Source organism: Siphateles boraxobius, unplaced genomic scaffold (genome assembly GCF_051911475.1).
Source record: "Siphateles boraxobius isolate OS27281-9 unplaced genomic scaffold, OSU_SipBor_1 130, whole genome shotgun sequence".
In the NCBI taxonomy this organism is placed as follows: domain Eukaryota; kingdom Metazoa; phylum Chordata; class Actinopteri; order Cypriniformes; family Leuciscidae; genus Siphateles; species Siphateles boraxobius.
Genome location: NW_027508734.1, coordinates 21,741,767 through 21,758,410, shown reverse-complemented (window position 1 = coordinate 21,758,410; position 16,644 = coordinate 21,741,767). Strand labels below are relative to the sequence as shown.

Here is a 16,644-nt window from a genome sequence, read left to right as displayed (position 1 = left end):
GGAAATCGTGCTAATTTTTTTTCATGATTCTTTATAGAATGTTTAAAAGAACAGCGTTTATTTAAAATAGAAATCTTTTTTTAAATTATAAATCCCTTTACAGTAAATTTGATCGATTTAGTGCATCCTTGTTAATGAAAAGTATAATTTGTTTTTATATATTATTTATATTTTATTTATATATGAGAAATGCAACCCCAGAAAAAATGACACCAATTTTCTTTGGCCTCAAAGTTTGCCTTTCTCTGTTTCATTACTCTTTCCTCCTCTCCTACGTATCTCGCTCTATCTCTGTCTATCACTTCTTGTGAGCAGAAGAGGAAACAGAATCCTCTGTTGGGCTACTTGCTTCACCTAGTGCTACTTTCACTCAAGCAAACCACTGTGCCTGATGGTGAAGGCTCTATCATGTACACTCATAGTCTGTCTGACATGTGTAGGTCTGTCTCAGGGGAGTGAGGTGGTGATTGTGGCTCCACCGCGGAACTCTACAGTGGTCATGGGTCGTCCAGCTGTGATGGAGTGCATGGCTCAGGGTGAGCCCAAACCCTTCGTGTCATGGAGCAGACAGGGTAAGATGCAAACACAAATATATTACATGCATGCATCCATGTCGTATGTGTGTGCAATTTTATATGTATAATACATTTTGTTATTTGGGTCAATGACGTGACACTCATTTTTTTGTGTCCATATGGTTTAATTAAATTTAATAGGGTTAAATAAATAATAAATAAAAAAAGGCAAATTACTTGCATACGTTCTCTTTTTTGAGGACCAAGTCTAAAATCTAAATTTCTGGTTTTAATTCATTTTGAGAGAATATTTGAGGGGTAATTGCTAAAATGTCTATGTGGTGTAACCGTCAAAACTTTGTACCAAATAATTGATCTTGTTTAAAAAAGGGGAAATTCTCAATAAAACACCTTATCAGCTAGTTTGGCATAATCTTACATTAGAACTTTTAACAGTAAATCAAAGTAAATGGAACCCCATTGTTCTGAATATTATAATTAATTTGGGGAATCATGTGAGTCAAGTCAAATTCCTGAAGTGTCAAGGTGGTGTAACCACCATTCAAGGAGTAATTTTGTTAATATTATGTAAGAAGACCATGTGACATGAAATTATATCACAGAGACGGACCCCCGGTGAAACTAACTGCTGCATGCAAATGTTATTAACTCTCTTTAAAATGTGAGATAATTCGACAATTATAGGGTATGGTCAGGTATTCTTTAGTATATGTCAAATGGTATGACCCCGGGAATTGAAGACTTGCTGCGTAACACGAGAATGAACCTCATTGGTTCTTGCTGAAGCTTAAACGTGCTGCGTAACACGAGAATGAACCTCATTGGTTCTTGCTGAAGCTTAAACGTGCTGCCTAACACGAGAATGAACCTCATTGGTTTTTGCTGAAGTTCAAATGTGCTGCGTAACACGAAAATGAGCCTCATTGGTTCTTGCTGAAGCTTAAATGCGCTGCGTAACACAAGAATGAACCTCATTGGTTCTTGCGGAAGTTAAAACGTGCTGCGTAACACAAGAATGAACTTCATTGGTTCTTGCTGAAGCTTAAATGTGCTGCGTAACACGAGAATGAACTTCATTAGTTCCTTATCAGTCGCTCACGTTCGACATAACATCGACGTGACAACGTAATTGAGGCGTAATTCAGGGAGCCCTATCATCTTCGAGTGTCTTCAGAACGAGCCAATGAACATTGGCTTGCGTGAATCGCGTCACACCCCACGGTGTGGGTATAAACAGGAAGCGGGTGCACCCACACACACATTGTCTTTCACTTCGGAGCCGAGAGGTTATTTGACTTCACGAGTGCTGCAAGAAGAGACTCTACAAGTTGTAAAACTCATCTCAACTTTGTTCAAGTGTTGGTGTGACGGTGCTATTAGCGGTGACCAGGAGCATTACAGCCAACAACTGCTGTTTTCACAGCATTACACTGTGTGTGTGTGTGTGTGTCGGTTCGGTGGGCGAACCGGAGATTTTGGAGATTTTATTTTCTCTTTTTTGATTTCAACTAAAAGAGCAACACAACACCTTGCATCCTTTTCAGGATGTCATTCCGCTTGTGCGTTTCTGGGTGTGCTCGTTCCCTGGCGCCAGCAGACGGCCACAATATTTGCCTCTCGTGTTTGGGCATTCAGCACGCTGAGGCACCTTTTGTGATAGCTCATGTTCCCATTGTGGGAATATGACCATGGCAGCGTTGAGATCGATACTCACTTACCTCAAGGGAGGTGCAGTCCCCTCTCCTATGCCCTGATCTAGTGCTTATTCTGTACCTCAGGCCTACTTTGGTGCTTAGCCAGGGTGATCTGAGGGTTACCGCGAGGGCTTCCCTGCCGAGGCAGTCTCGGTGGGCCCCTCACGCCTCACTAACACTGCCGCCGACGGAGCCTCCAAAAGAGCGTGCTGGTCCTTCACATGGACGACCAGTCGTGTTATCACTACCTGATGTCGGTTGCAGCATCGGGAGCCTCATCCTCTAGAGACGAGGATTCGGCTGCGTTACCCCCTTCGGGGGGTGTAGCATTGCCCGAATCCGATTCAGAATGGCCGAGCCGCCAATAAGGTTGGGCTTCCGTGGAACCCTCCACCACGTCCCGAACCTTCCCAGTTGGATGATTGGTTTCTTAGGGCGGGCCGGTTCTCACCACGCCTACCCGGTACCATTCTTTCCGGAAGAGCCTGAGGAGCTTACTAGAACGTGGACGGCACCATATAGTGCCAGACGCTCTCCTAGTGGCTCCACCCTTGATGGAGGAGTGGCTAAGGGGTATGTGGACCCTCCGTCCGCTCGTCACCGAGGCCGACGTCCTGCGGCGTCTTCCGCTCCCACTAAGCCTCAGCAATAGCCTTCACCTAGGCCTCAGTGTGGAGCAAGCCGTAGGAAGTCGGCCCCGCCCGTCCAGCCGCTGCCAAACCAAGAGGCAAGCGGAGGTTCAAACGACCCTGAGACGGGCGACCCAGAGGTGGATCTGACTGCTCTTCGGAAACTGATGAACATGCCGCTCCTTCCCCCGCTGGAGGGTCGGGCGGAGAATCTTTTGTTTTTGTTCCGCCACTGGCCCTACAGGGTCCCAGGAGAGCATGCTTGGCGGTCGACGAAGCTATGGCTTGTCACCCTCAGGCCACTCTTTCATCGCCAGCAAGCAGCAGTGGCTGTGTCCCGGACGCACTGCCGCCTCCGCACACTCACTCTGCACTCCAACGGAAGCAGGTACATGTTGCACCACACACCAAGACCCCCCTCCAGGCCTCTATGCCGTCCAAGTCGGATCCCTGCATTCCGCCGTGCTGCAACACCCCAGTTCCGTCTGTGGTGCCGTTTGTCCCGCTTGCACAGTGTCTGGGAGCCTGGCTAGCGCTTCCCAGCCCGTCTCGCTGGCTCATCCGTACCATTGATTCTTGTTGAAGTTCAAACGTTCTGCTAACACAAGAATGAACCTCATTGGTTTTTGCTGAAAGTTAAACGTGCTGCGTAACACGAGAATGAACCTCATTGGTTCTTGCTAAAGCTCAAACGTGCTGCGTAACACGAGAATTAACGTCATTGATTCTTACCGGAAGCCAAACGTTTCAGTCACAATTTCATGGTCAGGTGGTGTAACTGTTTTTTGTCAAGTGGTGTAACCAGTATTTTCCATAAAAATATAATTATATACAGGAAAATTTATTTGGAATAAAATGTAATACTCTAGTTTAGTGTAATAGCATGGTTTTTACATTTTTTTACATAATTTTTCTGATTATTTAGAAAACAGAGGTGTTTTCAGTATATGTCCTGCAAAATATTGCAAAAACACATAAAAAAATACATTTAGACATAACTAATAAAATCTATTTTCGTGTGATATATTAAAATGAAGTATTTATTTCTATATGTACACTTACATGCTTTTAAAACATGTTTTTACAAGATTTTCATATTTCTCATCTTGACAACCCTTATTTGTCACTGACCCATTTATTAAAATGGTTACATTTTATTTCAATTGTCCACTTTAAACATTCTACTAACAGTAAGATACTTTGCAACTACATGTCAACTAACTCTCATAGGAGTGTTAGTAGACTGTTATGTTAGAGTCAGTTGAATAAGTTGACATGTAGTTGCAAACTTACTTATAGTCAGTAGAATGTCTGTTGGAGGAGCATCAAAATAAAGTGTTAGCAGATATTAAGCAGACTGTCTACCAATACTCTAATGATTGGTAGTTTACATGTAGATGCAAAGTTCTAAAGTGGACTATTAAAATAAAGTGTAACCATTAAAATATATAATTATTTTTTTCATGAATTCCTTTTGGGCTCGGTTTGGCTAGAGGACCCAAACTAACCGGGTCAGGCAGTGTGAAGTAGGAGAGCCCGGTAGGTTCAAAACCTGGTGAAATATCATTGCTGTGCCCTTAAACCCCTGGTTGAGTGGGAAACACTGTGCTTATAATAAGTGCATTGTTGTTTTGAATAAAAGTGTCAGCTGAATGACCAAATCGTAATTAGTGTTGTGTCCACTGTGAACTTGGAGTGCCTACATAAAACATTGTAAATGAACCCCACATATCTGTGATTTATAGAGTGAGTATAGAGTGTTTGCTTTATAGACACGTGGCTCTGCTGCAGCAGACACCCCAACTACCCACCCACCCATCACCCTCACTGTTACTGAATCCATCCAGTTTCATTACGGAACTCATTTTGTCCTCTTTCATCCACAGTGATCCCAAGGCTTTATAACTAACAGCATTATTCTCATTAGGTTTCATAAAAAATTAACAAGATGTTGTAAATTGCAGAAGGTGTCTCTTTTTTCTTTGTTTGAGTGCTAATATGGCAGCCGCAGACGGTCAGTGTCTAAGAATCGTTAATGCATGCCGTTCCTCCTCCAGTGCTGTACTGACCTCTGTCTGTTCACATTGCTCATTGCACACCAGTATGGAATGCTACGCAGTGTTTGTGATACACATTTTTCTTAACAGCTTAAAGAGATAGTTCACTCAAAATGAAACATCAGTGATTTTTGGACCCTCATGTTGTTACAGACACACACACACACACACACACACACACACACACACACACACACACACACACACACACACACACACACACACACACACACACACACACACACACACACACACACACACACACACAGAGAGAGACTTTCTTTCTGCCATGGATCACAAAAGGAAAATTTTATATGGACCGTTTTTTATACTTTTATGGTGATTGTGCGTCCTTTATTGAAACTAAACCTTCGGCCCCCATTCATTGTAATTGTATTGTTTTTGGAACAACGTGAGGGTGAGTAGATGACATAATTTAATTTATTGGCTGAACTACTCCTTCAATAACTTGTCATTTTGTTAAAAGTGTACAAAAGACTTGAATACCAGATTATCAGCTTCTCAATACACTACCAACGCACAGCTTTTTCAAGGGTGCCATTTCTACTATGGACATACTTGAAGAAATGTCAATGTCTCCATGCTTTCCTGATTGATTTATTTCCCATTTTCTTTTTCATTTTGTAAATTTATTTTTGCATTATTTTTACACAACCACTCCTCTGGGATGCATAGATGGGAAGCCTATAGCTACTGATGTGGTTGTCCTGGCAACCAACCTAGTGATTCCTGACACCCGCAGTCACCATGCTGGAGTGTATGTGTGTCGTGCCAACAAACCCAAGACCAGAGATTTCATCTCATCTCCTGCTGAACTTCGAGTACTGGGTAATTGTGTGTGTGTTTTCTTTTAACAGATCCTGCATATTCTGAATGAATACTGGATACATTACTGAAGGATTGTAGATAATGCAATGAACAAAAGCATTTATATTAACATTAGCCTAGATTAATAAATGTTTGTTGATTTTACCTAATGCTTTAATGTGAACCAACTGAACTGTGTTGTTCTCACTGTATTTTTCTCCCACTCTTATTCTGCCCAGCTCCACCAGTCATCCTCCAGCCCCCAGAGGCAGTGTCTCTGTCCCGTGGGAATACGGCTCGTTTTGTGTGTAATAGTTCTGGTGACCCTCCCCCTGCTCTGCGCTGGCTCAAGAATGGAGAACCGATCCAGTCTAATGCCCGGGTTAAGACTCAGAACCCTGGAGTTCTTCTCATCAACCAGCTGCAGCTGGACGATGCGGGATACTACCAGTGTATTGCTGCCAACAGCCTGGGCACCGCCTGTGCCACTGCCAAGCTGTCCGTCATCGTGAGGGAGGGGCTGCCAAGCCCTCCTCGTCATGTGTCGGCCACACCCCACTCTAGCACTTCAGCACTGCTCACCTGGGACCCACCTGAACACAATAGTGACCAGATCATCGGCTTCTCGGTACACTACCAACGCACGGCAGGTGAGAGAAAGAGAGAGCGTGTGTGTGTTTCATAATTCAGAATGGGAAAAAATAAATGCAATTCCATTACCTAATCACAAGATCATTTATAAAATAAATAATACATTTATAACAATAATAATCTTTTTATAGGTGCATACAATATTTGGCCTTGACTATATATATCAGTGGTGAGCAATGACTTCTTTAACCGGGTATGCTGGGTGGAGCGTAATGTCAAAAAAGCACCTAGTGCAGATCTGTTTATAATAAGCGAGATGCTCACATTTGCTCTAGACAGAGTGTTAGCTGCTCAGTTGCTTACTCTCATGACACATAGCAACACAGCTAAAAGTATTCCTAAAATGTTGGACCTTTTATTAAAAAAGTAGCCTGTATTTACCTGTTGAGAGTGACATGCCGTCACAATTGAAGCTACAAACTTTACCTTTAAATGGTACGGCGCTTCGGCATAGGACACGCATCTAAATCGGAGACGACAAATAAGAAACACCATGGCAGGTGCCAATTTAAATGTATGTTGGAAGTGTTTTGTTTTTTTATTAAGAATTTTAAAAGTATAATATAATGAATATTAGTAGAAAAAAAAAAGTAAAACATAATTATAGTAAATATAATTATAATAAATAAAAATAGTATTTCTTAAAGTATTCTTAAAAAAAAAAAACAAGTTGAAATAATGTAATGACTAAAAAATGCATAGACTATTAATTAACAACCCACTTTTACAGTAGGTATGTCTTTAACAGTTTATAAACAGTTTTCGTAAAAAATACATTTTCCTATGGAGAAAATTAAATGCTATGAAAATAGTTTATGACTTTTTTCATTTGATTTAGTCTAGGTAGCTTTCTATCAAATACAATGTGATTTTCGTTGACGAGATCTGGCAGCAACAGCACATTTTTCTGCTTGAGCGAGCGGACAGCTTTCCCCGTGCATGAAATCCCCCATTTCCAAGCCAATGATAACGTGGGACAATGATGACGATACATAACAGAGCGTAGGCTCCAAAGTTGCTGTGGATCCGCTTACCCGAAACCATCTATTAACTGGAAGAGAAAATTAAAGAAAATTACCGTCATTTGGAAAATAAATATGACAGACAGTTACATAAGTATTACAAACATTTTATCATGTAAGCTTTATGGTACACCTCAAACAAGGGAATTTATAGTCATTTATAGTGTTAATATTAATTAGCGAGTTCACAAGAGGCTTGGGTATGCAGAGCATTCGTAGCTTATATGGACGGCATAAGTCTTAATCAAAAATGTGGTAATGTCACGGTTGGCTTAAATAGGAAGATGAAGACAAACAGATTAAACTCAATATACATCTATTTTAATGAAAGTTCTCCAAGCAGGCAGACAGGCAGGATAAACAAAACCATACATAACGAAGATCGGACAGAGTGAACAGGAGAAACTAAATGGCAAACACAGATGATGGTAATTAATAGGACACAGGTGATACAGATGAACTAATGATGGTAACCAGGGAGACAGACTAGTGGCTGGAAACTGAACAAAGGAACATGTGCCAAATGATGACTAACTGAAAAGTCCATGAACACAGTGGTGACAGGTAATATATTTTTCATTGATTAAGATTTATAAAATACTACTGACAAAATGCATAATGATTATCTTTATCTAGACATTGTCAAACAGTCAATAATTACATAGATTTACAGTAAGTCTGACAGTTGGTTGTAAGCTGTATGAAAATAACCAGCTGTTCTGTAATCAAAGGACACTGGTTGGGTTATACTGTACATTCAGTAGTGGCGATGTAGTGCTGCTTAATAAATAATGCTGGAATGCTTTTTCTGTTCTAAAATATTATATTATATATAATATTATTAACAATTATTCTCTTTAATTGAAATAAAGTTGAAAAAAACTAAATAATAAAATTGACAAAAGCACATAATTACTAAAACAAATTAGAATTGAAATGAAAACTACAAATATTAAAAGGTTCAAAATATGAATAAATACTACAATAGTATATAAATAATACTAAAATAATACATTAGAACAAAATTTGGAAAAAATGATATTGTTCTCAAATTTTCCTAAACTTTCTGAGCTCTTTCCTATTTTGTTACTGGAGTCCCTGTTTGACCCTGCCGTGTTTCTCATTACACAGAGTGTAGCCAGCTTAAGTGGATCAGTCCACAGAGAAAAATCCTCTCATTACTTTGCAGAAGCCAATCCACTTCATAGATCGCTGCTGTACAGAACCACTTGCCATAAGTAATGTTAGCTCCGGCTGTTGTTGATGGGGTCACTCTTCTCCTCATTTAGAAACTCATACCCAAAAGACTAAGAAAAAAACAAATGTTTTGGCTCAGATCAATTTTTTTAAAAAGCAACCGTACTATTTGTGTGTTCTATAAATTGTGTGTTTACAGGCTCAGACAACATGGAGTATCAGTTTGCGGTGAATAACGACACCACAGAGCTGCATGTAAAGGAGCTGCTCCCTCACACAGCCTACACCTTCTATGTAGTGGCCTACTCGCCCATGGGGGCCAGCCGTCCGTCACAGCCCGTTACTGTGGAGATGCTAGAGGATGGTGAGCACTGACTAATATGTATGATATGTATAGACCTTATGCGCCAGAGAAACGGCGCCAAAGCTCCTGTCCTGGTTACAAAGTAGTTGTAGAGTTTTTTACTGCATCAATAATAATGTATACGATGGGCTATATATTAAATGTTCTAGCCTAAAAATGTTAGGTGAGCTTTCTTCCAACTTCCCTTCTCCATCACAACATCTATGTTGCCTAGTAACGAACGCAATCTGGCCGAGATACGTGCTGGCGGCAGGAAACTTCTGTGAAAAGTACTGAAGGAGTACTGTGAAAATTCCAACAAGAAGAAGTGCACTTCAAATCCCTGGATGATGTGCTTATTTAACTGAAAAAACAAAGTGTGGAATTATGGAAACTTCATGCACTGTTGCAGCCTTCCTTACATAGTGGAATTTTCATTGAATGTGTTTTGTATAGTGCTTTTCACAACTCGTATTGTTTCAATGCAGCTTTACAGAAAATGCTTTATTGAAATTCTCAATGTTACAATAGGAGGGGAGGGGGCTATTAGACTCCGATGCTGGATGACAAAATAACCATATGAAATTCATACACTAGACGCTATTGTGCATACTATACGTGCATGGTGTATACGTGCTATACGTACTATACGTGCAGTTTGTCATTTGAGACAGCTACTGTTTTGTAAATCTGTATTTGCTTTTTGTTCTCTGCAGTTCCCAGCGCTTCACCGCAGCTGTCCCTGCTGAGCACATCTCCCACTGACATGAGAGTCATGTGGCTGCCCCTCTCCTCACAGCTGAGCCGTGGAGCCATCACACGCTACCGCATTGACTACAGAGCGCTGGAGCAGGGTAAGACAGCTCCACCCCTGCGGCGTTAAAGGAAAAGTTCGGTATTTTACACTTTAAGCCCTGTTTTAAGATCGTTTCTGATGAAATAGAACGGTTAAGATTGAAATTTGGACAAATGCTGCTGTCCCGAGAATTTTCGGTTTTTGTGTTAGCACCCCCCAACCTCCACAATGGTTTCATAGGGGCACTGGAACGATATAATTCATAAAACGCATTAAACTTTAGTTTACAAAGAGTGGTCTGGGGTGTTGACTGATATGCTCACACAAAAATCGCTGCAAAAGATGCTTTCCAACAGGTGTTTTACCATTCGTTGTAAAACTGTGTCCCTTTTTTTCAAAACGCCTCACAACCGGATATTCTTCTGTTGAGAGCTGAAATAATAGACACTCCAGCCCAGTTGGTGGCGATAATGCACCTTTGCCAATGTTTGGATAGCGTAGCCTACGATACCACGACTGGAAGACTACAGAAAGAATACAAACAATCCCATTTCCGTTTCCGTCGGCGGAGTAATAACGTACCTCACACAACATCCAATACAAGTCAATGGAGTTGGACAAAAACTACGATAAAACTTTCGATTTTTGTGTGAGCATATCAGTGAACACCCCAAACCACTCGGTGATTTTCATGTCTTTGTAAATTAAAGTTTAATGCGTTTTATGAATGATATTTTTCCAGTGCCCCTATGAAACCATTGTGGAGGTTGGGGGGTGCTAACACAGAAACCTAAAATTCTCGGGACGGCAGCATTTGTCCAAATTTCAATCTTAACCGTTCTATTTCATCAGAAACGAACTTAAAACAGGGCTTAAGTGTAAAATACCAAGCTTGTCCTTTAACCCTGGAAAGGTTTATTGAACCTTTAGACAAAATTTTTTGGTTTTTTTATCTAAAAAGTTAGCGGTTGACTCATATAGTATGATATGGAAGGATATAGAGCTTAGATTCTGAACAAAACTGAGGTGTTTTTCCTCCCTCCTCAGAGGCCCAAACTGAACAAAAATATGCAATTTGATTTATATGGCTAAAAAGTAAGATATTACATAGCTTGTAATTAGGGATGCACCGATATGAACATTTTGGCCGATACCGATAACCGATAATTCTTTACATTTGAAAGCCGATAACCGATATATTGGCCGATAAATCTAACTTAAAAAAATGTATATACTTTGATAGCCTGTATACATAAACAAAAGGCTCACCATTAAAAGCCTTGTCTCAAACACTTTTAACATAAATCAAACATATACAATACAGTACAGCCTAGTTTGAACCAGTGTAAGATTCCTTAACTTTTAAAATAAATTTTACACTCCTATGGGCAACTTTCTTTATTAAAAAAATGGTAACACTTTATAATACGGTTTAATTTTGTTAGCATTAGTTAGCATGAACCAACAATTTTATAAGACATTTTTAAGAAAGTTGTATCTGTTAACATTAGTCAATGCACTGTGAACTAACATGAACACACATATTTTATTAACTACTATAACAAAGGCTATTGCTCTCTGTTAGTTAATGCATTAACAAATGAGACCTTATTGTAAAGTGTTATCAAAAAATCTATTGCCTAACAAAAAATAAAATACCTAAATAATGCAAACAAGTCATTGGAAAACATTGGGCTGCATATAAAGAAACGAAATGGATCAATAAAATGGAATCGCCTCTGCAAGGACAATAAGGAAATTATTTTTATCAAACCATATCGTTGATGAAAATAATACGAGAACAAAATAATGGTAGTTATTAATTATAACACAATATTTTTGAAAAAAATTAAACATTTTTAATATTACAGTGATAGTAAAAATCTTTAATAGCTTAGTTACTGTTTCAAATTACATTGCTGTGTGAGCTGCACACGCTGAAGCTGAAGAGAACGAACGTTAAACCAAATCGCTTTGCTAGAAGGTTAATCAACTCAACGGTTGCTGAAGAATGCAAACCCAAAGAATTTACAAATTTATTACAATAGTGAATACAATTATAATTATATGACAGTCCCAATCATAGCTTTTAATGTTTTGCATTGTTGTTCAATCTGCGCGTGCTTAAGCTGAAGAGAACGAGCACCGGGAAACTGAAGAACTTTTCTAGCAGGCTGTTTAAATCCACGAAACGCATCATATGTGAGATTAATCAGATATTTATTTGACATCAACTTTATATTACGACTTATCTGCACAAAATGACGTGAATGCCTAATCGAACTTTTGCTGGTCATAATGTTGTAGTAGCCTAATCCCTGTTCTGGACGCGCTATTCCCACAACAACGCGCTGAAACACGGCAACTAAACCCAGAGAATTCACAACGTTTTATTACAATAGTGTTCTCATTATAATGGCATGTATATGACAGTCCCAATTATAGTTAGGAATGTGCATTGCTGTTTGAGCTGCGCGCACGCTAAATAGGCTATAAAGATGATCACCGGTACAATGAAGCGCTACTGCATCGTTTATTAACTCAACCAAACGCATCCTATATTAGATTAATAATATAGGATAATATATATAATATATATAATAATACAGATATATATACACAAAATAAACATATTACAACTTACAATGGCACAGAATGCTGCGAATGCTCAAGAGAACTTTGCTATGCTTGTCATGAAGGCATAACTCCATAGCGCTCTTTCCACAACAACGCGCTCGTCGCGCTGAAACACTGGCGAACAAGAATTCACAACATTCTTTTACAGGCGTTTTTATTATAATGTTATGAAGCCTATGTGACAGATTTGTGCTGCACATGTTGCACTGAACTGTATCTTCCTTTTCGAAGTGAATCCAATCATTCAGAACCATCATGGCGAACAGCTCGCATCTCTCAACTGAAGTAAATAATCTATTATCTATCGGCTTTGATATATCGGCCAAATTTTCTTATCGAATCGATAACGATAACATCAAAAAAGACCATTTATCGGCCGATATCGATATATGCTCGATATATCGTGCATCCCTACTTGTAATGTAAATCAATGAGATCTTTTTAACAGTACAGCAGACTACTTGCATAAAATGCACATAAACATCAGTTGTCATTAATGCTTAGTTTTATGACCAAAGCCCTGTAGTTTTAGTTGTGGGGGGCAAAACATATTATGCAACACAATACAATGATGTTTGAGAGATACAGAACAAATAATTAGAATAGAATAGAATAGAATATACTTTATTGTCCCCTAGGGGAAATTTGTCATGGACTCAAAAGTGCGTAGTGCATAGTAATAGCTGCCCTTACAGACAATAAATACACGTAAAATACACACAACAGCTAAAGACATACACGTAGGCTACATACACACTCATGACACATTCAATAAAATATTAGAACAATAAATAAATAAAACAAAATACAAAAACCAGAAGCAGAACACCAAGTTATTGCACACTTCGCAGGCCTCAGCGTACAGATCTATCAAATCTATCAAATACAGTAAATGTTCCTCAAAAGCTTGATTTATCATTTGATACTCACATTTTAACATGATTTTTCAACAACAACAACAAATGTATGGATCAAGGAAACCTAATAGCTTCAATCTAGTAAGTCTTCTTCTTAAAATATTACTAATAATATAAAAGTGATTACCGGTGTTTACAATCAGACTACAGAAGGCATGTAGTAGATTGTGTACTGCAAGGTTTTTCGAGCAGTTGAAATTGAGTGAGTACAAATTTGTGTATCAAATATGATACAGTTGGTTACATAGGGTTAAGATCTATGAGTGGTGTGTGTGAGGTTTTTTACTTGACACATGTTGATAAATTCATGTTGGCTGCTGAATCTGTAGCTTTGTGCATTTATCTGCAGTCACTAGGAGGGGAGCATGCATGCCTGTGATATTTTGAGCTGAATGACAAAGGCATGGCTGATTGCTTCTGCTCTATTAGAGCTCTGGATGCTTAATGAACAGTAATAAAGGTGGAACAAAAGACAGATTTGGTCTGATGGCCTGTGACACAGAATGAGAGACAGAACCAAAGTCAATTCAGACATCCATTGTTCATGCTTCTTTATCAGCCAGCTGCAGAAATGATTTCCACTGGAATACTTATTTTCTGGCACATGTTTGTGTGTGTGCCCTGCAGTGGATCGCATATACTCTGTGGAAGTGGGTGGGAATGAGACACAGGTGACTCTAAGGGATCTGAAACCAAATCAAACGTACCAGCTCAAGATTGCGGCGGGAACACGAGCTGGGTTCAGTCAGCCTTCTGAGTGGGCCTCGCATCACACACCAAACCTTACTCAGGGTGAGTAAACATAAAAATGCACTCATACGCAAATGCATTACATGCACATAGATACCGGTTTCAACTAACTCATGGTTAAACTTGTATGTAGTGGCACCTCCAAGGGGCGGCCAGGGCCGGGGGCCACGGATCCCCCTAAAACAACATTAACCACTCCATTAGTCTCACAGTCGCCAAGATGTATTCATTTTTGGTTACCTCAAGACTAAATAGTGAATTTAATGTCTACACGTCTTATCAGACATAGGCCAAACACTTTAATTAGTGTTCATGATTGGAATATTTTGAACTTGATGTGTCACCAAATGCTTTATTTCCCTAGTTATTGTTTTGTGTGCAGTTTAGATCTTGTCTGACCTGGTATAATGTTCAAATCTATAGTCACGTACAAGGTTTTACATACACTACTGTTCAAGGTTTAGTTTAGGCTAATGCTCACCAAGGCTAATGGCTAATTTTTTTCTGATCAGAAATACAGCAAAAACAGTAAAATTATGAAATATGATTACAAATTAAAATAACTGTTTTCTATTTTAATACATTTTAAATTGTTATTTGTTTCTGTGATGTCAAAGCTGAATTTTCAACATCATCAATACAACATCAAGTCTTCATTGTCACACAATCCTTCAGAACTCATTCTATAATGATGATTTGGTGCTCATAATCATTTCTTATTATTATCAGTGTTGTATAATCACAGTTGGCTGCTTAATATTTTTGTGGAAAACATGATACATTTTTAAGGATTAATAGAAAGCATTTATTTAATATATAAATGTTTGTAACATTATAATTGTCTTTACTGTCACTTTTGATCACTTTAATGTGTCTTTGCTGAATATATATATATTTTTTAAATCATCCTGACCTCAACCTTTTGAATGACAGATGTAATGATAAATTATTAGCTCAAAATCTGGTGTGATGAATCTGTGTATCTTCCGTTCAGTCCATAGCCATTTTGAAGTCATCAACCAATATTGTCTTCATTTTTTCTCAGAAAATTAGACCATGTTCCTTTGTATAATACATCTGCCATGCTAACATACACCCATTTATAATGGATGAAGCCTTGGCTTGAAAGAGAGGTCATCAGGTGGTCCCCAACCTTCACTGGGTGTTTCAGCCCTTAACCACAACACCGTCCAGTTGGCGGGTCAGCAGTGACTGGCCAGGTCACTGCCCCTCTCCTTCAGTCTTCCAGCTTGTGTCCTCTCTCTTGTGCCAGAGCCAACATGAGGCTCTCTCTGACGCTTCTCCCATCCAACGAACGGCTGCTTTCCTCAAGTGGCCTCTCAATCCAACCTTTGTCAATAGATTATGTATCTTCTTTCCCTCTGGAGACCACATAATGATATCGGGCCTTAGAGTTGTGGACAGTACTGACCCTGGGAAGTGAAGTTTCCTTCCAAGATCAACCTCCATTTCCCATCCCTGGGCTGTCTGCAAGAGATTCTGCCTGGCTTGTCCGTGGACGACAGGTTTTTGGCCCTCATTCACAAAGGCGATGGTATTCAGCAGTGTTCTTGGTTTGGCTGGTTTTTTCTTCCTCCTTTCTTGCTCCAGAATATCTGCGAGCACTGCCAACACATTGTCATGGCGCTACCTGTATCTCCCCTGTGTCAATGCCATCTTACACCCTGACAGGATGTGCGCCATTGTTCCCTTCCCACCACACAACCCGCACAATGGGTCCTCCCTACACCCCCACCTGTGCAAATTGCCTGGGGTTGGTAAGGTGTCATAAGCCCCTTTCACACAGCGCGTTGATCCAGGGAAATTGCCGGGAAATTGCCAGAACACCTTCTGTGTGAACGCAAACACGACCCGGTATTGATGCCGCGATCGATGCCGATTTGGGGACCTAGTAACATTGCCGTGTTCAGTCCCGGAACGCGCGCTGTGTGAACAAAAGCCGTAATCAATGCCGTGTCTTATTAATGGCGCTGAAGCCGGGATCGTTCGCCAGCGTGAAACGGTACATAATGCGCTAGTTTATGATCGATTCAGAGAAAAAAATGCACAAGCCTGGTTTGTGGTACAAGCCAAGAGAGAGAGAGAGAAATCGCAGCTCATAAGCAAACTATAGACGCTACATTACATGTCACATCGATGTCACGTGTCTTTACGGGATTTTTACGGGTTATGTGTGAACGCACTCTCTGATTCCAGAAAATCACTGGCAGTGTGAATGAACCAAAGTCAAACGAACCCGGGTCAAATCCCAGGTCACTTTATCCGTGTATTTTCCGGAATCTCTGTGTGAAAAAGGCTGTACACTGCTTGGAGTAGAAAGGATATATGAAAGGACTCCAGCTGCCACATTTCAGTGCAAGGGTTTCTGATGATATCTTTGGTCCTGAGAGAACATTCTGCCTGGTTAATTGCCCACTTACGGCCAGATCTTGTTCTGACTCCTGCTTCCCTGGTGAGTTGGTCTTGAGAGTCCCTATATGTCAGGGACAGTCTGCATTTGGTGACTTTAAACTCCTCCTCCACTGATGACTGGAGCTGGCTCGACCTTATGACGAGCCCCAAGGAT

General features: G+C 40.0%; 1 protein-coding gene across 1 annotated transcript in view; it reads left to right on the top strand.

Annotated features, from left to right (window-relative positions):
* Nucleotides 1–16,644, top strand: part of igdcc4 (immunoglobulin superfamily, DCC subclass, member 4) — a 106,817-nt gene that overhangs the window by 72,163 nt on the left and 18,010 nt on the right. The window contains exons 5-10 of the mRNA XM_077228663.1: nucleotides 441–572; nucleotides 5,613–5,765; nucleotides 5,984–6,394; nucleotides 8,814–8,978; nucleotides 9,674–9,811; nucleotides 13,935–14,099. Coding sequence (XP_077084778.1) covers nucleotides 441–572; nucleotides 5,613–5,765; nucleotides 5,984–6,394; nucleotides 8,814–8,978; nucleotides 9,674–9,811; nucleotides 13,935–14,099 — 1,164 coding nt within the window. The remainder of the gene's footprint in view (nucleotides 1–440; nucleotides 573–5,612; nucleotides 5,766–5,983; nucleotides 6,395–8,813; nucleotides 8,979–9,673; nucleotides 9,812–13,934; nucleotides 14,100–16,644) is intronic.